Here is a 22,000-nt window from a genome sequence, read left to right on the forward strand (position 1 = left end):
TGATTTGTTTGCAAGAATGATTGACAGGTTATTTGTTGTGATGGGAAGCATGTCTGTCAACACTTTTTTTTTTCCTGCTTGGAAATACCCTGTGTGTGGTATTGGGTGTGTCGGCTTATTCTCATTAAAGCGACAGGAAGTTCAAAATACTCCTGCCTGCATGTGATGACATAAATATGACACTTTGATTGAGTTACTAATATTTATACACACACACACAGAGAGAGACATATTTCTGTTTTGACAGCTGATATTAGTCTCCGGGGTCTGAAATGGTTGAATGCCAAATATGAAGGTGTGAAAGATGACATCAAAAACATGAAGATAAAGAACACACTCGCACTGAGCGACTTTCACCTACTTTCCTTTCAAATCGGCTGAAATTCACACCCTTGTCTTCTCGGCATTGCGACGCGAGTGCGTCATCGTCACACGGCGACCGAGTGAACGTTTACACTGACAATTTGTTAGAATCTTTATTAATCAGAACAAATGAACTTCCTGTGAAGACAACACGGCAGACCTGAGGGCTGAAATGAAAACTTCGGTGGGGTTTTCTAGCCAGCAACACAAAGCATCACAAATAAACTAGTCGGAACAGCGTGAGAACCATTGAACTGCTGCTCAACACGAGGCTTCGGTCTTCTAGAGAAGCCGTTTTGTCACATTACACCACACGTGAAATACGAAATGTTATAAACCAAAGCTGCGGCTTTGAAAATAAAACATTGATAATCATACACGGCCTCAAATAAACTTTCAGAATGTAAACATGGGGGGGGTGAGTGGGTGAAGATTACGAGAGCTCCTTTTCTTGCTTCTCGTCCACCTGTGTATCAACTGTCCCTCGTGATTCATAGACGTCCTCGGGGGTTTGGCCAAACACGGCCCCCGTCCGCTTGAGAAGGTAGACGCCGGCGTGTAAACCCCCGACGTTGACCCAAACAGTGAACAGCTTCCTCCACAGTCCTCCCATCCTGGAAATAGCCTGTGGATGCATCACTCTTGTCAGATCAAACTAACAAATGAGACATCTGTTTTCGTGTAAAACGAGATTTCCTGCGTAGACAATCGCGTCGCTTTACGTGACGCAACGTCTGACTACTTCAACTAGCATCAGAGTGCAAACAGGGGTTTTATTTAATTAAACGACTAAACGGTAAACAGATTCTTTTAAACAGACTCGTAAATGGCCGATATTTATATGGGCTATATTTATACTGCAGCACCATTCACACATTCACACCCAGATTCATATGCAGCACTTTTTCTTTCCCACATCTATCATTCGGACTGACACGCTGCTGGCACACCTGCAACAGCAACAGTTTGGTGTTTTGTGTCTTGCCCAAGGGCACTCCGGCAGAGCCAACCAGAAAGTTGGAAGAGCAACCTGTGCTCAGTACGACTCATTTACAGCCAACCACCCCAGGCACAGAGCAATGTGGCAACTCCTGAAGGGAGAAGCCAAAAGAAGACTTGATTAGAGGGCACATAAACTTCAAAATATGGCAGATAAAGCCAACATTTCATAATAAAACGCAACTTTATAAATGATGGTTATCATTTTAATCATTTAAACTTTGAACTGTGACGAATTTCCAAAATTTTACAAATTCAATGCGATTTTTAAACATTTTGAGTACTTTTTGGCTAGGTTTCTGTAAAAAAAAAAGGGTATAAGAAACTCTATATTGCACATTCTTATACCCTCTGTATATACTGTATGTTTAAACATAGTAATGGGTAAAAAGCAGCCGAAATGCTCTGTGTTCGAAGGGTTAAACAGCTTATTTTGAAATATTCTACAAGGGTTATTAGTAAACCTGTCTCAGGATAAGTTGAGACCCATGACCCCAAACACCGGTGGAGAATTTCAGTCAGTTCAAGAATGGCACTTGTTTTTAAGCAGAACAGGAATGTGGCCACTCCATTGTGAAGTAAACAAGCTCAAATGCTTTTACATCTTTGATCACTCTCACAGATGTGGTGGTGATTAGAAAAAATCATCTCAGGAGACACAATGGGCCCTTTGTACAGCAGTCATTTTGACAGGTGACTGTGAAGGAAATTACAAGTGTAAATAAGCAAATGAATGATGGCTGAGTTCCATTTAACTTCCTCGCTGTCCTAACTTGAACAGAGCCACTGATCATGTGATCGGCAACACCTGTGCTTTTCCTTGCTGCTCCAGTCGTCCGGGCTTGTGGTGGAAACAGTGATTCAGCGAACTTGACCCATTGATACCAGTCAATCTTTGTTTAAATAATACGATCTCGCTCAACTCTTTCGACATGTGAAGCCACGGCAGCCTCTCCGGCTCCAGCTAACAGTGCCGTTTTCAAACAATAGTGTTTGTTGTAAAGACTGGTTCTGACAAGGTGAGCCTTTATACTAGACACAAAACACACACACACACACACATTAGGAGGGCTGTCAGCACACACTTGATTAATGCCAACCCCATGTAACGTTATCTTACTTCTTACTTCTCTGGAAACTGGAAACTATGTAATACCTTTGTTGAAATTCCTGCCACCTGTAATAAGGTTTACCTTGGCAAAGCATTTCTTGTCCTGCGTCAACAGGGCGGCTTTTCCAGAGCCTGGTCGACACACGCGAGCCATTTCTCTCAGACAGGATGGGTAAAGGTCCCAGTTCTTCTTCCTGGAGCCAATTCTGCAAAAAAACAAAAGGAATAAAGTAATGCTGGGCACCAACGTTAACAACGCCAAGTCCAGGCACCGTTAGCCTGGACATGACCAGTTAGCTCTGTTAGCTGCTTTAGCTCTTTAGCGTCAACGTTATAAAAACATAAGGAATATAGTATTGCTGGGCACCAATGTTAACGTCAAGTCCAGGCACCGTTAGCCTGGACTTGACCAGTTAGCTCTGTTAGCTGCGTTAGCAGCGCTATGGCCTCAACGTTAACTGTTGTTTACACGTTAACGTGCCCCGCCCTAGAATAAAGTAACTTAGTTGAGAAATGTGCATTGTGTTGGACCTGCAGTCCAAAAGCAGAGACTCATAAAACAATGTGCTGTTACAGTACCTCTTGCCAAAGGGCATGTCACTGATGATGATGTCAACAGAGCTGGTCCGTATGGGTAAATTGCATAAATCCCATTGCACCGTGTCGATGGGCAACGCAGACACACTGGAAGAATCCAAAAACATATCAAACGTGATGATGATCGTCAGCTCGCTTTATTTTTAAGTGAAAATAAGCCCTTATGACTCTGTTCAGACCTGGTATTAACTTGTTTAACATGTTTTTTAGAGGTTTAACAACATTTTTGTTGGCAGTTTGCATTTTTAATGTCTTTAATAAGAGCAATCCTGTTGCCTTATGCTAGCTCTTGGCACAAAGGAGCCAGGAGGAGGAGGACAGACACAGGTCTGACACCCAGTTCAAAAACAATCTGGATCATCCCGGGTCAGAACAGAGCCCCACCAGATGTTAATCTGTCCATTCTCACCTGCCCTTCTCTGCTCTCCTTTTCTGGATGTGACACACGTTATTGACCGTGCGTTTCACCGCCATGTCGTTGTTGTCGCCAGCGATGTAGAACGCACTGTTGAATTCAATGGCTCCCTGGGTAAATGGCACAAGCGTTACGCAATTAGTGGCATGGGCTTAGTCATTATTATTATCATTAAAAACCCTCTTGAAGAAATGCACTTCCTCAGAAGCCAGAATTGCAAAAATACCCAGTAATCAGGGTATTTGGGTATTCACAGGTATATGACTGGGACTGGGCCAGGCTTTGACGCTTGCTTTGTGCATGGGTGAAATTGCACAAGAGCTTGGCAAATACTGAATACAAGGTTGGATCAGATTTTTTGGATCAGATGTAATTTAATAATAGAGAAGAAATTTCCAGATGTGACTCAGTGTTTTATCCAAAGAAAACTAGCCATGCAACGTCTGGTGGGTGCGTCTATATTTTGATAAGTCATCATGACACGATGCTTATTTTTTGTTTATTTATTTATTTTATTCCGGTTTCTGTGACACTGTTTGGGTTGTATAAACATTAAGGTCATAAAAGAGCGATTTACATATATATACACCTTATGGTTATTCAGTCTCGGTCATGGTTGGATGTTATGTCTCACCTCCAGAGGAATGGCTCCAGTCCCACACATTGGATCGACTATTACATCAGATGCCTGGGGGTTACACAGCCTGTGACAATGAAAAAACAATGAAAAATGTCCGAATACAGGATCAATCAATTCTCATAGGCACCCAGCATGTTTCTCTCTTGTGCTGAGCCAGATTTAAAAGGGAATTTTGGCTAGTTTTAGCTGCTGAAACAGGAAGTGCCTAGTAACTTGGCCGCACATTGACCAATCTACACGAAACTTCATATGTGAGACCAAGGGCCCGCCCTAACACATGTATGCGAGCGACAATCAGGAAGTAGCACCGTAACTCGCTTCGTAAATGTACAAATTCGTCATCAAAAAACTTTATCGTAAAGGTTTCGTGGATTTTAAAGGGTTTGGCCATGTCAACCATTGGGACCATTCGCTACCAAACAGGAAGTGGCTTGTAACTTGACTGTACATTGACCAATCTACTTGAAACTTCATATGTGAGACCAGGGGCCCGCCCTGAACATGTATGCAAGCGACGATCAGGAAACAACACCATAACTCCCTGCATAACTGTACAAAGTCGTCATCAAAAACCGTTAACGTAAAGTTTTTATGGATTTAAAAGGATTAGGCCATAGCAACCATTAGGACCATTCGCCACCAAACAGGAAGTGCCTTGTAACTTGGACGTACATTGACCAATCGACTCGAAACTTCATATGTGAGACCAGGGGAGCGCCCCAAACATGTATGCAAGCAACGATCAGGAAGTAGCACCGTAACTTGCTTTGTAAATGTACAAAGTCATCATCAACAAAACGTTATTGTAAAGGTTTCGGCCATGGCAACCATTTGGAGCATTCGCCACCAAACAGGAAGTGCCTTGTAACTTGGGTGTACGTTGACCAATCTACTTGAAACTTCATATGTGAGATCAGCGGAACGCCCCAAACATGTATGCAAGCAACGAACAGGAAGTAGCACCATAACTCGCTTCGTAAATGTACAAATTCATCATCAAAAAACTTTATCGTAAAGGTTTTGTGGATTTTAAAGGGTTTGGCGATGGCAACCATTGGGACCATTCGCCTACAAACAGGAAGTGGCCGTATAACTTCTCCACACACTGACTAATCACAATGCGACACAAGAGACCAACCCTTGACGTGGCAGGGTCTTAAACTAGCAACCTTTCGCTCACACGCCACGTTCCCTTTCTGCTTGGATGTGGTCTGCCACATTCAAAAGTCAAATTAAAACATCGTCAAACCTCGATATAATCTCTCATGCTATTATTATCTATGGAATTATTAACTCGTCATGCTGTTGCGTTTTCTTCATGGAAAATCTTCGTACGTTCCTTCAGTTTAATCCCTAAAATAAATACTTCAGTGAGACAGAGAACAGTTTTTCTTGGCATGTGCGGTGATATCGGATACTCCAGTATTCAGTCAGGGCAAGCCTAACTCGGTCATGTGTGCTTTTTAAATTCTTGTCTTGAGTGCTCCACGCTCCATAACTTTGACCAGGTGTGTAAAGTGTCATTATAGTGTTTTTCCAGTAATACTTAGTAATACCTGAGCATGCCATAACACAGGGTGGACCGCAGCGTCGTGGGTCCAAAGTGACTGATGTTTCTCCTGTGTAGACTCTCCTCTGTGAGCGCGATGCCAATCACCACTTCCTCATTGTGGATGTTCAGTAAAACCTGCCAGCAGAAAAGCACACACAGTGCAATATGATAAATAAAGTAGAGCTGAAACTAAATTAATTGTCAACTATTAAGTTTTTTCATGATTAAAACAAGATTTCTGATTGTTTTGGCTTCTTAAATGTGAATATTTTCTTTGTTTCTTTGCTCCACATAACAAAGCAATCATTAAAACTGAATAATTTTGGTTTGTGGACAAAACAAAACAGTCGAGAACATCAAAAAGACAGGTTTGACAAATACTGATCAATGATTTTAACATTTTATGGACTAAACGAGTAAATAATCGACAGATTGAAGTCAATGAAGAAAGAAAAATTTAATATATTTGACCAAAAAAGCTGTTGTTAGACTGCAAAGCTAAAACAATAATGGATAGACTTCAGCAACGGTCACATTCTCTATTCTAGTCTTTAATTAAGGGGAAACAAGCGCACATGTGGACAAAAAAAACTTATCTCTTTTGGAAAATATGACGCAGCCAAGTTGTCATTTTGTTGTCATTCTCCCTCAACTATGCATTTGGTTTTCCCTTCTGGGTTTTTTTTGGCTGCTGCTGCGGTGGAATTCACTTCTGCGTCAGTCCCCCCTTCCAAACGCCTACCTCAATGTCAAACTTTGTCATATCCGCTTTCCACTGGAAGAAATCTTGCACGGCTCCGCCAAAGTCTCTGGCCGCCTCGTTGGAGGAGAAGCTGTGCTTGTCGCCCGCCCTGTTGCATGTCACACGAAACTTAATGAGTTTGGCCTTGGGCGCGGCCGCCTCTTCAGTGTCTTGTGTGCCGGACTCAGATGTTATCTGGCCCTCAGCGGCGGACGCCGCCTCAGGTGGCTCTTGTTGCTCAGCGCTGGCCACTGCGGTGGCGGCGGCGTCGCTGGTCTCACCGCTGGGTTTTACTTTGGGGCCACTCCCTCCTTTTCGGTGTCCTTTCTTCTTTTTTAGAGCGCCATTTAGTTTCCAGACCTGGAGGGCATTCGTCCAGGGAAGCTTGGAGGCGAGCTGCATAAAGTCAGATAATGCCTCTTCCTGTATTTTAAAAAGAAAACAACAAAGTTTGAGGCTCTGACACATGGACAGCAACATTCTGATGTTAACCCAATTAAGACAAAAGTTAGTTAAGATCATGTCAACATGGCAGAATATAATATATTCTGCCATGTTGACATGATCTTAACATACACTACCGTTTAAAAGTTTGGGGTCACTTAGAAATGTCCTTATTTTTGAAGGAAAAGCACTTTTTCCTCAATGAATATAACATTAAATGAATCAGAAATACACTCTATACATTGTTCATGTGGTAAACGACTATTCTAGCTGCAAACGTCTGGTTTTTAATTAAATATGTATGTAGGTGTATAGAGGCCCATTTCCAGTGGTACATTGTGTTTGCTAATGGCAGATGATTAGAAAACCCTTGAAAACCCTTGTGCAATGATGCTAGCACTAGCGAATTATTATTATAATAGATGATTATTTTGAATAAAAATCATTACTTCTAATCTTGTCAATGTCTTGACTATATATTTTTTTTACTCTTTTGATGAATAAAAGTGAGACTTTTAATGGAAAACACACAATTGTATAGGTGACCCCAGACTTTTGAACAGTAGTGTACAATAAGCAATAATCAGATTAACAAATGTGGGGTATAAATCAAAATACTAGCGTCCTCTTTGAGTTTTAGTAGCAGTGAATGACATGTGAGTCATTAACATACAACTTAGCCAATAAACAGGAATACGAAATGAATATTTTGTTAGCAACCCTTGTAAACACAATTTAAATATGGCCTTTTCCAAAGTAAAGTCAACAGTAGGATTATCATGGTCCAAAAATGAGCTGGATTACCTTTGATTCCTTGAACTGGTAATGATCATATTCTTCCACCACGACGAACAGGTTGTCCACAGACTTCAGATGATGAACCTAAAGGAGCAGAAACAGAGTATCTGTGCATTTATACACTTTACACACTCAGAGAGTCTGTGAATCTGGACATTTTTATTCACAGAAACCTGGAAAATGCTTGTGAGTCAGTACAACATCTACCCTGGTTTTAGAAGATCAGCAGCAGAACAATGAAAAAAACCCCAGTAGAGTCTTTTGTATCGTACCTGGAAAAGCTTGTCGGTTGACACTGGAAAATATATACGACCACGATCTTTGCTGATCCTTGCATCCACCCCGATCTTCTCCTTCACCTCCTCTGCTGCCGTGGGTTCGAACCCTGTGGGAACGGTGGCTCCTATAGTGACAGTGAAGACGTCTGACGCACTGGTGGCGTCAGTGTCAGCGTCAGTTTCAGTGTCGGTGCAGGGACACGGTGATGACTCGGCCGTTTCGGCGCCTTGTTTTGCTTCCCCGTCTCCACGCGAGGACATCATGGTGTCTGTGTTGTGTGTGTGGGCTCCTCAATTCACACACCTGTAACCTGGTGATGGGCGTGACAATAGCTTCAGTCACCTGGGAGATAGAGGTGTTCAAACTTTAGTATTTTACACTTACACATTGAAAGTCATTAGTAAATCACAGTTTTAAACTGTTTACTGTAGGGAGCCATGTCTCTTTATTATTTGTGAGTTCCCCCTCCAACCACTAGGGGGACTATATTTAATTTCCTATAATCTGCCTGCGGCTGACACCAGCCCTGGGTCATTATTTAAATCACCTGTCACTTTACTCAGGTGTTGATGATTGAGAGGACAGACAGTTTTTTTCCCACTGTGCTCGGGTTTACGTTCCGTATTTGACTCGTTTACAATGAATGGAAATGGAAAATAAGCGGACATTGTAAGAAAATAAATCGTTAATATAATTTTCACGCACTACGGAAGACCCTGGTCGTGATTAAAACCCGAGTGCACGTAAGAACAACACAACCAGCTACAAGTGAATGCTACCGGCAGTCTCAGCTGGCTAACGTTAGCTTCCGGCAGCTAAAAAAGTTGGATACGACGAGGAAAAACTCGCGCAAACTGAAACTACTGACGCAGTATATGAATGAAACGGCTGCCGCGCGATGATGTGCGAGTAAGTACTGGAGCTCACCGAGCAGCCAAAGTCTGACAACCGTCTCAAAAGGGTCAATAATCTGGACTCATTCGGCAGTTGCTCATGCTGTCTCCCCGTGTGTGTAAGCACGTGGTTTCCGCTTACGGGTGTTACGCCGAGTTCTGCGCGCCTGGCGGAAAAATTGCATCCCTCTGACGGGAACGCGCACAACTGAAGCTTCGAGAAAGATGATGCTCTTTTATGGCAAACTATGACTTGAAGTGCATACTTTTTGGGGGTTTATTAATGATAATGTGGTTTCTGTTACTTGGGGACGATAGTAACGTTTTTCTTACAAACATTTCTTCATACGAATTTTATTTTTAAAGGGTAGAAATACCGGAAGTTTGAAACGAGCGGAAATGTACTAGCAATTAAGGCTGTTTACGAGTCTTAAGCACCTTTTTGTGTTTTAGATCCTGTCTGGCGAGGGCACAAGTTCTGTATATGTTTTATTTTATATTTTGTGTGTTTTAATTTTTTTTTTAATCTCCGTTTGTACTTTATAGACTATAGAGGTTCACATTAGTGTTATGCTAGTAGCATCACTTCATTATTATTTAATTAGCAACGTCCTACGTATGTTGTATTTGTACAGTCAAGTTTCTTTTTACAAGAATACATATAATTGTATCATTTATTACGTTTTTATTTAGTTAGCTTATGTGTTCTCGGAGCTGTGCGCGTAACCGTCAGAGGCATGCAATTCCCGGCAGGCGCGCAGAACTCGGCGTAACACCGGCAACGACAGTTTGACACTTCCGGGTGACGTCCTTCAGAATAAAAGCACGGCATGTTTATTAAATGCAGACATAAAATAAATAAAATTATTTTTGGTCAAATTCGATCAAGTTCAGCCTATGAACTTTTCAGCCCGACCACAAAATAGTGTGTTAAACATCTCAAATTATAGAAATCCATCACAAATATCAATCAAAATTCTCCTTAAATGCATAAATAAGCATAACAATGTTTAGATTTTGTACATATTTTTTTTGAAGCTTTGTAATTATTTATTTAGATTTTCCTTGTGTAACAGCACTGCATTCGTTCATATACTCACTCTTCTTATACTATATCAAATAAAAAATACAATTTATTTTCATCTGTACCATAAAATATCGGTAGAGGGCGCCATGGGGTTAGTTTTTTAGAGACCGTGAACACATCTGAAACCACTCAGCACAACATCAACAACAACAGAGAGGGAGAAAGTTGTTTGGAGAAAATAACACAGGGAGTCGGTTTGTTTTTCTTCCTAAAAGTGAATTTGTTCACATGCGTGTAACTCATTAAAGGAATCATGCCAGTAATTATGCGATTATAGCTTAAAGTGATTTAAAAACAATACTAGTTGTATTAACACTAACTGATACTCATCCTCTTGCTGCTGTTCTGACCCAATAAAAGAGGAGTCGTGTATGTAAAATAACTGATTTACTAAGCATTAAATATATAACATAAATTCATAGCGTATACAGCCAGTAGAGGCCGCCACTGCTTTATATTTGCCAAATAAGAAACATCACTCTTACATTGAACTCTTTAAATCCTTTAAAGTTGCTCATAATCATCAGTTGTCCATTTATCACTTGTGATTAATGGCGTTTATGTAGAGGTTTTTCTGTGGAGGATTTATATCAAGCCTGTGGACAATAAGTGCTTTAATATTAAGTAAAAACAACACCTGTAAAAGAAAACAAAAAGCCCTAATGTTTATTCCCACCATTTTTTTTATTATTTAACATCACCTAATCAATATAACAGCCGTATTTATTTATTTAAAGGTGCATTATGTAATAAATCTAAAGCAACTGGCCATAAAATCCTCCTAATATGTCACAGAGACTCAGGAATAATGTTCATATGACAAACTGAACTCACCAACAACAGTACAGCCACATTATTTGCATTAAAAAAAAAAATTTTGCAGACTGCAAATCACGTTTATGTTTTGAAATCATGTTTTGGCATGTGGCGCCACCTACCGTGGTCTACCAGTCATTGCAGTCAGTAGAGTCTCAGTCGCTGAGCAACCATGGGTTGCCATTTACGTCAGAAAACGAAACCTTAAAGACCTCTGTATTTTGAATTTGAATGTAGTAGCCGTTTTTAGCCACATTCTTGCATATGGCACCTTTAACGCCTTTACCTTGTATGTTGTTGATTGAAAATGTTGTTTTCGTGTCAACTTCACTATTTTTAGTCGGACTCTGATTAGTAAGCGAGAAGTCTGTGAAACGAGGGGTGTGTGCTGGGCTCGACAGATGGCAGGCGGTGAGCGCAGTCATTGCACTCCCCCCCAAAAAAACTTTATGGCGATATAGACGACGACTGTTATAAAACATGGCTTTTGTTCCCTCTTCAGTTGCTGCAGACAGTGAAAAGAAACTTAGCGGTTGGTAGAAAACTTGTGTTGATAAGACGAAACACTGCAGCTCGTCCTCCGTGACCAGCACTTGAGGGATTTATCCGTGCCTCACAAAGCAATAACATGCAATAATATGGATAAAAGACAATAAGCAAGTGGGGGAATATCCTCAAAGCAGACGGGTTCTTCAGACATCCTGTGCAATTTTACACAAGGATTCTACAAGTGATGCTTCCAGACACACAAGTCTACAACTTAAAGGGTCATTCATAATATTATACTGACGAGCCTAAGGGTATAATTGACTAATGATGGCGTTAATCTGGATCGTAGACTTCAGCAGAGGTCACCAGACAAATTAGATATATGAAGTTGATTTCATATTCAAACTGAATTTCTTCTTTATTTGTTTATTTAAAAATCAATTTACATAGTGTATATAATACAAAATTAAAATAATATACACGCATAAATAAGATAGTACATCGGTACAGAAGCGATAATAGTGTCATTTGTGGCACGGGTGACAGGCAGACCGATAGATAGCTAACTAGCAAGATAGACAGCAATTGTTTTAGCTAACTTTAAGCTAGCTGATAGATAGATAGATAGATGGATAGATGGATGGATAGATAGATAGATAGATAGATAGATAGATAGATAGATAGATAGATAGATAGATAGATAGATAGATAGATAGATAGATAGATAGATAGATAGATAGATAGATAGATAGATAGATAGATAGATAGATAGAAATTGTTTTAGCTAACTTTAAGCTAGCTTTTAGTAAATAGATAAACAGCAATTGTTTTGGCTAACTTTAAGCTAGCTTTTAATAGATAGATAGATAGATAGATAGATAGACAGACATACAGACAGACAGACAGACAGACAGACAAAGGTGGTCTGGGTGTAATCTATACCAAGAGTAGCAATTAATATTGTATATTATTAAATTACATGTATGTATGAGTTGAACTTTAAAACCTATCGAGTGGACGTTGTGTACAAGACAAGAGTGTGATGACTCGGCACAAAACATTAGCTGCAAATCATTAACTTGTGCTGCGTTTCTGACCAGTTCAAAACAGGTTACATCATATCTGAAGTGGTCCCACAGACACAGTGTCAAGGTCTTAGGAATCAAAAAAACACTATTTAAAAAACTAACTAACTACCGTCAAATAAGCGACTGGAACAAGAATAACAACAAAACGTTCCTTGCATTTCAGTAGGAAGAGGGTGATAAATCCCTCCCTTCCTGTGTCGACTTAAATCAATATATCAAAGTGTCAGTGAGGAGCAGACGGAGCATCTGCAGTGTTAGCCGTGCAGCTTTGTGCAGCTCCCACGTTGTTGTGAGTCAGCGGTCTGTTTTGTTCCCCTCCTGAAACGAGAAGGTGACAAACAACAACTCGACAACTCGACAAGACTTCAGACAGCGACCCTTTCATATATTTTTTTTTTATTCCCTTCTCGAGCCATAATGACAGCAGTTTTGCCATCATATTCATCTGCAGACTCATAATCAGCTCCAACAGATTTAAACTATGGAAAACAACAACAACAAGGAGGACACAGATATGCACCTGTGTGTCTGGGAAAAGAAAGATATAATTTTTCCCCTTTTCAGTGCTAATGGTTTGTGTGTGTGTGTGTTTTAGCCGGAGCAGCAGAGCCTGATCATTAAAGCATCATGGGTGCTGCTGGATCATCATCATCATCATCCTCATCATCCTCATCATCCACTGTTGCTGCTTTCACACGGTGTCAGACCAAGTAACATGATATAATGACGACGTGAGGACAAAATGTGTTAAATATGAGCAGAAAAAACACGCCGTTTAATTTTATTATAGCAAATTAGACTTCTCTCTGTTTCTGTTCAAGTGAAGTCTTTATTTTGGGACGCTTAATGAAGGGATTTCACTGAGCAAATGTTGATTTTAAGGGTCTAAGATGAAAAAGAAGGGGCAAACACAAAATGTTCACTTTGGCCAAACAAACATCGCAATTGATCTCAGTCACATGGACAAAGAACCCTGTAAAGCCCTTTGTTAGAGTTTAAATATGTCACCTTACGGTGCTGCTTGTGAGACTGTGGAATGCAACCAAACGACTGTCCTCCATAAAAAATCATAAAAAACTACAGGTCCCAGGTGCACATTTGTGGCACAGGTGACAGGCAGACAGATACTAGCTTGGTAGCCTGCAAGCTAACTTGCTCGATAGGTTTTAACGTGCATAAAAACTCTTGAAACTTTGTATGGAGGTCAAGTTTTGTGAAAATGCGTTGCATGTGCGTTGCACAAGGGCTCTGTAGCACCACCTACAGTGATGCGAGGATGGCGCAAGCCAAGATGAAGTTACACTGAATTTTTATATTATATATTATTAGCTTTGCTGTTATTTTTTGAGAGGATTAACGAATAAATAAAAAAATAACAGACTGTTGAGCACGCATGGTCCTAGCTCTTATTCTTATTTGCGTCGTATATAATTACAGTTAATAATGCGAGGTAAAGCGAGCACATCGAATAGGCTGTGAAAAACAAAACTCTCTTTAAAGGTGAAGTAAGTAGTTTATAGTGCCATCTAGAGGAGAGGCTGAAATTTACAACAAAGAACTGCTCCTCTGCTCACCCCCTCCCTTCCCTGAGCGCTACGGTGTCCTCAGCCGGTCAAATGTCGTCTTCGTCGTCTTTCTCCGTGTCAGCAGATGAGGTTCGTGAGGCGAGGGAGAGGGCGAGCTACCGCGGCCGTAGCAGACGAAGCGGAGAGAGAGGAGGCGGGACTTCCGCTCCAAGTAAAGAGACGCTTGATTTGTTCCCTCGCGGTAGAAACATGGCGTCTCGCTGCTAACAGTGGCTATGTTATTATTAGGTTATTTTACATGACTTTTTTGAAACACTACAAAAATGAAACAAAAAATATTATACAGCGACTAGACAATGCAGGAGCACATAATATGTTTAAAAAAGTGGATTTCGGGTCATATAAACCCATAAATACTACACAGTGTCCCTTTAATGTTACATGCTTATAATACAACAGGCGAAAAATGTTGCACTGGACCTTTAATGGGGTTACAGACGGTCAGAAACGTGATTAGCATATTTGTACAAATGTGTGTGTGTGTGAGAGAGAGAGAGAGAGAGAGAGTGTGTGAGACGGGCATAAAAGGGAAGGAGGGGGTGTTTTTGACAATAATGAGGAGAGTCACGTGATCACTTCTTAAATTCCCGTTTCCTTGCAGCAGCAGCAGCAGCAGCAGCAGAGTCACAGGTCAGCGCAGAAACGCTCCATGTCTGCGTGTCTCTGTGTCTCTGTGACCACAGCAGCTCAGAAGAAGAAGAAGAGACTCTGTAAAGGCTTCAGGTTTAAGGCTCTTTGCTCTTCATCATGCTCTCACCACAGTCATGAGTGTCTCGCTTGTGCCTTTTGTGTTTCCTGCTGAAGCTTTTTGAGTTTGACTGGGAGCAGAAGAGGAGGAGGAGGAGGAGGAGGATCACTGACTGTGTCCGATCATCAGAGACAGAGAAAAGACGAACAATAAAGGAGGAGAATGCAGCAGCAGCAGCACTGGACTGCAGCTCAAGTCTCGCTCTCGCACTGATTTGGTACAAAGTCGACCTTTGAGCTTTTGTTCTCGGACCCTAGAGAAAACGAAGAAGAAGAAGAGGAAGAAAAAAGAAGAAGAAGAGCACAATCATCACCGAGTGTCCCCGACGCTCCTGAACCCTGAGGGAAACCATGTCATCTACGAGGTACAAGAAGGACAAGGAGATCATCGCGGACTATGAGACCCAAGTGAAAGGTGCGGTGTGTGTGTGTGTGTGTGTGTGTGTGCATTGTCTGTGCAGAGTCCGATAGACTGCATCATAATCTGCAGCTGCATATCATGCAAACACGCTTTTATACAGTGACACATGATCGTGTAGGTCAGAGCATCACCGTGAGTGCAGGAGCTGCTGCAGCTCACGTCCGTGCAGCAGCTTTTTCCTCACAGAGCATTTTATGTGTGTGTGCTGAATGTTGATTTGCCGTAATGTGTGTGTGTGTGCATGCTTTGTTGCTGGGTGAAAAGATCCCTGCAAATCAGTGCAGGATAAATTTGCAGGGATTGTTGTTGGCACCTTCCCCCCCCCCCCACACATTTTAAGGCCGGAATTGGCAATTTGAATCAAGTGCAATAAGAGACGTGCAACGGGTGCAATTGTATGATTTGTTTGATGCACATAATAATATACATCATACATGTTGGGAACAAGTTATAGCTTTAAAGGTCCAGTGTGTGAGCAATAATGACACCTAGTGGTGAGACTGTGGAATGCAACCAAAGGAGGACGACTGTCCTCCCAAAAAAACCCTAACTGTAGGTCCCAGGTGCTCAACCAGTCGATCGCAATCTACCAGTTGATTGGGTTTAAATCGGGTTTAAAACTCATTAGTCGACCGGGTTTAAATCAGGTACAAGTCTACCAGTCAATTGGGTTTAAGTCTGTCAGTCGATCGGGTTTAAATCTACCAGTAGATTGGGTTTAAGTCTACCAGTCCATCAGGTTTAAATCGGGTTAAACCCTACCAGTCGATCGGGTTTAAATCTATATGTCGGTCGAGATCTACCAGTCGATAAAATTAAATTACGATCGCGATTCCCGATTTAAATCCCAAGATGTAGCCTTGACAACGGTAAAATAAACTCTTTAAAAATTACTCAACTCATTGGTAATATTTTTCACTTGTGATGCGTTCGTAAAATCTGCTCGCTCACTCTCGCTCTCGTCTCTGGCTCGCTCCAAATATTGGTGAGGAAACACCGTCCACAAACAGGTGCCCCCTAGTGGTAGTGCACATAACGGCAGTCTGGTGCACTGTAGCTTCAATGAGGTTTCCACCATTAGTTCAGAAACAGGTTTGACTCCCTCGTTTACACTTTTACGCTCATTTTTTTTTTATGTCATTGTTTGTAATTTACTGCCTGACTGTCTGTGCAGAAATCCTTCAGTCCTACATTAGATTGAAAGCACAAAGTGTGTTTTACATCATATGTTTGTTTGATGGGATGCAGGATTTGTTTACATATCTTCAGGATTTGGGGTAAAAGAGGCACAAGCTAGAGAAAATAGAGGATGCACTAGACGATAACTGCGTAAATCAACATATCCCAAGTTTCCCCGAAGATGTGCAGGGCAAACAAATAAACAATCTCAAAATACAGCTAAAAGTGACATTTAGCTGTGCTGTGTGTATAAAAATGGGAGTGTAAATGAGAGAGTGTGCTGCCTGTGAGCAGACAACTCCCTCCGTGAACCTGGGGATTACGTCGATTCAAGGCCCTGGACCTAAAACTCACATGCCTCATAGTCTCACTACTGCGATGAAGCCTCTGAGGGGCTTTCTGATAATAATCCCAGTTGTGTATATTATATATGTGGAAGTTTGGATGCTGTCTTGTTGGCTGTTGTTTGGCTAATCGCTTATTTAGTTTGCGTCCAGTCGTGTTATGGGGGAGAAGCTGTGTTCCGATTGGATCCAATCTGCGTCTGCTGACTTTTTGCGTTCGACAAGGCCCTCAATCTGCGTTCGGAAGGGAAGGGATTCTTAATTTATGGTGAAAGCTGCTCTTGTCGCTGCTGTGTTGCATATAGCCTGCAGACATTATACATACAGTCTCTACGTCCGCCACCTCACAACGACGCATCTGTTACGACGAGAACCGGGCAGAGAGGGAACCGTAATGAAATTCCGGATTGAAAATTGCACCTGTCTCATTGTGAGTTATTGCCGTATGGGATAATGTGTGCGTCGCAGAAGAGGGTGGTGGGGGGGACATCCTCAGTGTGCCATCGATTGGGTCGTAACAAGACCCTGTGACTCGCTTCGTCGTTATGTAGCGTGGGCTAATGAATGCACGGCCGAAAGAAAATGACTAACGAAGCGGTAATTTAATCTGCGTTTGTTGCGTAGATTGAATTGAACAAAACACTGCACCGCTGGATCTTTAACGCTCCGTCATCCCGAACGCTCGATGGTCGCTCAATGCCGGCTGCCAAAGCCTTGGTCTCTGAAGGACTTTGGTGGATCGTGTTCGCTTTATTCAGACTGCTCAGCTGGCAGGTCTCGCATTAGCACGTCAATAGAGAGAGAGACTTTGACTCTATGGTTGTAGAGAACCACCGTGTGGTCACCCCCAAAGGTTCTAAGTGATGGTTCTAAGGCCACGTTATGGCTCCACTATACACTACACGTTCAAAAGTTTGGGCTCACTTAGAAATGTCCTTATTTTTGAAGGAAAATCACTTTTTTTTTCAATGAATATAAAATTAAATGAATCAGAAATACACTCTATACATTGTTAATGTGGTAAACGACTATTCTAGCTGCAAACGTCTGGTTTTTAATGGAATATGTTCATCGGTGTATAGAGGCCCATTATAGCCAGTGTTCTAATGGTACATTGTGTTTGCTAATGGAGTTAGAAGGCTATTGAATGATTAGAAAACCCTTGTGCAATGATGTTGATGAATAAAAGTGTGAGTTTTAATGGAAAACACAACAAAAATTGTGTAGGTGACCCCAAACTTTTGGACGGTAGTGTAAATCCGGACTCCAGGTTTTCCAGGATGAACCAAACCAATGCAAACCTAAACTTGCTTCTTAAATCCAACGAATCACCTGCTGACTTACGCTCCAGATTAATAAGAAATCCACAGATCGCACAGGAACAAAGCTTTCAAACAAAAACCTGAACCTTAAATTCTCATTAGCAAGTGTACAGAAATAGACTCTCCGTTGTCTCCAGAGTGGCTCAGTTTTATTAAATTGGTCTTGTGTTTATATTCTTTCTTTTTTGCTGTGCTGTATTTTGACCTGAGAGACAACAGCTTTCCCCCGCAATTAATCACCGATTTGTTGTACTTGGGGGTGCAGTAAATGTTGTTATTTTCTGCTATACCGGACCTTTTTAGAAATTGTGGTGGTCCTGCAGCATTTTGCAGATAACCGTCCTTTATTTTTCATTCATATCGTTTTTGTTGGAGCCATTTTATTGTGATATTAGAAAGGAAGGAGACAGGCAGAACTATGTATGATGTGTATCTGTATGATCACATGCCTCATTACGACAAATGCATTTTCAGCTTTATAGTATACATACAGTGGTTGCAGTCTTTTTTGGAAATGTCTCTCTAAGCATGAGCTTGCTGCATGTGCTCATCTTCTATGACCATAAAAAAGTGTTATTTTGCGTTAACACTGATGAGCATCATGTGTGTCCGTGTTTGTTGACGCTCCAGGCGACAGACATCGTCTTCTCAGCTGAGGTAGTTGAATCCTGCAGTCCGTTCCGTGGATGGGATCGTGGCTTTTGTTAGCAAAGCTAAGTCATGTGATGACTAAATACAGCACATGTGTTTAGCCTCTTTGTGCCGATATATCGGGGTCACTGCAGGCATCCAGCTGCTAACGCCGCTAACGTAAACATTGATGTTAGCTGATTTACTGTAGCTTACTAGGGCTGCATCAATCGAGGAATAATTGGTAGAATACTCAATTACAATATTATTAGATAGCTTCAGCCCTAGTAAGCTACATTAAATCAGCTAACATCAATTTTTACGTTAGCGTTAGCAACTGGATGCTTTGGGCTCAGATGCTGAATCATTGAGGACGTGCTGTTGTGGTTCCACTGCACCTTGTGCAGTGGAACCACAAGGTTCAAATGCAAAAATGTTTTTGCCATTACACGCTTCATGTTAAGCGTGTAATGGTCCCACACTTTGGACATTGTTTCACTCGGTGTGCGTCTGCTAAAACAGTCCGTGTGGAACAATGATCCCTGCGCCGAACAGGCCCGTGTGAGATAGGAATTAAACGAATTCTCGATGCAGAGTTTTTGCCTCGAGGTATTTTTGTAATCGAGTTACACGAATTACTCCAGTAATCGTTTCAGCCCTATACTAATGGCGTGTTTCCACTAGCGTGACTCGCCTCTTTTGCTTTTTAGCATTAGCGATAGTACCTGGCACTTTCTTTAGTACCTGCTCAGGCCAGTTTCCAAGCGAGCTAAGTCGATGCTAGCGCATCGTCGCAGGAAGAGGCGCAAGAATCAACGCGAACGATGCCGAATTGTAGATCAGTTAAAAAGATTGAACAATCCTGAAAACGTAGCTTAATCGCCAAAATTTAGCAAAGGAAATATCTTAAAATATCATCGTTTAACAGAGTAATCTGGTGTATTTAGCGACTGAACGATCACAATCCCAAGTCTGTGCTCTGGTCCTGGAGGAATTACTGAACAAATCTTTTTAATTAACTGATTCTAATGATTCAGTTACATAGCAAACAACTCCTTTACAAGTCACTAGTTAACATATCGTGTATCATGTAGTTTCATGCAGCGGTGCAGTGATGGCTCCGCCCACATTGAGGATAGTACCTCCTCAAATTGTATTGAAAAACCAACCAAACCATGTAGAGGCGAGTCGAGGCGGTACTACGTCGTGGAAAAACACCATAAGTTAGTTACCTGGTGGTCCACCTGCTGAGCGGCATGAAACACAAACGTGTTGGGAGTTGAAGAAAATGTTTTTGCTGACTCATCAGCCGAGGATTCTCCATCTGCCAGCACGTTTGGCAAAACCTGCTGCTGCTGAGAGAACATTTGCAAAGAAAAGGGGAGGGAAAAAATGAAAAAAGAAAATCATTAGGCAGGCTAATGTTTAGTGGCACAGCTTATTTATTCTGTTTTCCTCTCAATTTTGGGCGTCGTTCAAGGTCTGATTTGTTGTTGTGCAGCAGCAGCAGCAGCATTGATTACAGTCACACTGGCGGCCCACGGAGGTTCTGCTGCTGCTGACTCATTTATCATTGCGTGATTTAGTTCTACAAGAAAAAGTTATACGTCTTTCTATGAGTTTACTTAAAGATGGAGTCTTGTGTGTACACTACAGTTCAAAAGTTTGGGCTCACCTATTCAATTTTTTTGTGTGTTTTCCATTAAAAGTCGCAGTTTTATTCATCAAAAGAGTTGCGAAATGAATAGAAAATATAGTCGAGACATTGACAAGATTAGAAATAATGATTTTTATTCCTAATAAAACAGTTTTCGGCTGTGCTAACATCATTGCACAAGGGTTTTCAAGGGTTTTCTAAAAATCCAATCGCCTTCTAACGCCATTAGAAAACACAATGTACCATTAGAACACTGGAAATGGGCCTCTATACACCTATGTACATATTCCATTAAAAACCAGCAGCTAGAATAGTCGTTTACCACATTAACAATGTATAGAGTGTATTTCTGATTCATTTCGTGTTACATTCATTGAAAAAAAAGTGCTTTTCCTTCAAAAATAAGGACATTTCTAAGTGAGCCCAAACTTTTGAACAGTAGTGTATAAGCCATTTTAAAACAAGTATTTCGCTGATCTCAGCACAGTTGAGTCTCTCTGTAGGAAGTGACTCGGGGCCAAAGGGTCGCGATTATTGCAGCCGAGAAGAAGGAAATCATGTGATGTAGTTGTTGCGTATGTGAGAAGACAAAGTCCACAGGTTTGACGTGAGAGAGTTCAGGGTTTGTTTCCTGTGTGAATCCACAAAGTCAACTATGTGTGCGTCTGTATTTGTTATGTCATTAGGTTTGACATTACACTCTTTATTTCTACCCACTGTGTCCAATAAATATGGATAATATTAATGACAAGAGGTCATCATTATGTGCCTTTTAATCCTTTAGAGCCATCATTGCTCTTGTCACCATAACTGTACATCATCATCATAGTCACATAAGTGTCATCTCTGCAGACTCAGCAGTACGGACCAGCGTGCAGCTGCCGCACCATGAATCGAGAGTTTGTTTCCGTTCCGTCTCACAAGATTTTTCGAGAGATAATTGGTCTTTCATGAGCTGGCTGCTCTCGCCAGGCATAAATTAAACCCCGTTAAAAAGAACCGAGAACTCACAAGAATAGTCGTTTTATTTGTCCGTGCTGTGGCATTGAGGAAGGAGACGACAAAGAAAGAAAGAAAGAAAGAAGCAGAGAAAACAGTCGGGAATTTCTTGTTGCGATTCGGTGCCAGTCAGTCAGTGGACGAGTTCACTTCTGGTTTACATTCAGTCGTTTGTGCTGAGTGAATTTTAATCAGCAGCAGCAGCAGCAGCAGTGATGCCTTTCAACGCAGTGATTGTGTTATTACAAGTTTACAGGGAGACTTAAATGAGAGTTACACGGCTGTTAAGCTGTAAATAAAGTTTTAAAAATAGTCTGATTGACACTTGAAACCTGCTCATTTTCCTCTTGAAATGCGACAGTAGATTCAGACATCTTTACCTTTAACTGATGCTACTTAAAGGACGAGTGAACCTAGTTCCCTGGTGTCCTAATGAACATGTCTGTGACATGCTTTGGTCAACAATACCATAAGGATGAAACACCACAGCAGTTCAATCACTCTGAACAAAACAGCCCTGTTCAGAACGCTCGCTTTTGAGTGCCTTTCTCTTTAAATATGCAAATGAGACACAGGAAACTAAGTCAGCGTCACTGAGGCTAACGGCAGCTAACAGCAGTTAGCGTTTGGAAAAAGCCATCATTATTGCCGTCATATATATAATGTAAATCCTCTGAGGCTGGAAGTTTGTGAAGAACTCTGTGCTGCACTGTGCAGCCAAAAACAGAACACTTTGCAGACTTCCGATCTTCCGGAAACTATCGCACTCGCCTGCATGCTCTCGTTTTTTAGGGACAAAGCG

General features: G+C 41.4%; 2 protein-coding genes across 2 annotated transcripts in view; one reads left to right on the forward strand and one right to left on the reverse strand.

Moving 5' to 3' along the window:
• Positions 1-667: 667 nt before the first annotated feature.
• Positions 668-8,971, reverse strand: thumpd3 (THUMP domain containing 3). Its single transcript, XM_083892723.1, has 10 exons — positions 8,868-8,971; positions 7,934-8,282; positions 7,668-7,745; positions 6,420-6,842; positions 5,682-5,812; positions 4,120-4,189; positions 3,480-3,595; positions 3,053-3,157; positions 2,556-2,679; positions 668-988 (listed from the first exon to the last, which is right to left on the reverse strand). Exons 2-10 carry the CDS (start codon positions 8,201-8,203, stop codon positions 797-799), a joined length of 1,509 nt encoding a protein of 502 aa, XP_083748849.1. The 5' UTR covers positions 8,204-8,282; positions 8,868-8,971; the 3' UTR covers positions 668-796.
• A 5,964-nt stretch (positions 8,972-14,935) lies between these two features.
• The window catches only part of srgap3 (SLIT-ROBO Rho GTPase activating protein 3), a gene marked incomplete at its 3' end in the record, with an annotated part of 75,895 nt that continues 68,830 nt past the window's right edge, over positions 14,936-22,000 (forward strand). The window contains exon 1 of the mRNA XM_083892003.1: positions 14,936-15,061. Coding sequence (XP_083748129.1) covers positions 14,998-15,061 — 64 coding nt within the window. The 5' untranslated portion in view covers positions 14,936-14,997. The remainder of the gene's footprint in view (positions 15,062-22,000) is intronic.

The sequence above is a fragment of the Microchirus variegatus genome (assembly GCF_963457635.1).
Source record: "Microchirus variegatus genome assembly, chromosome: 7".
Lineage (NCBI taxonomy): Eukaryota > Metazoa > Chordata > Actinopteri > Pleuronectiformes > Soleidae > Microchirus > Microchirus variegatus.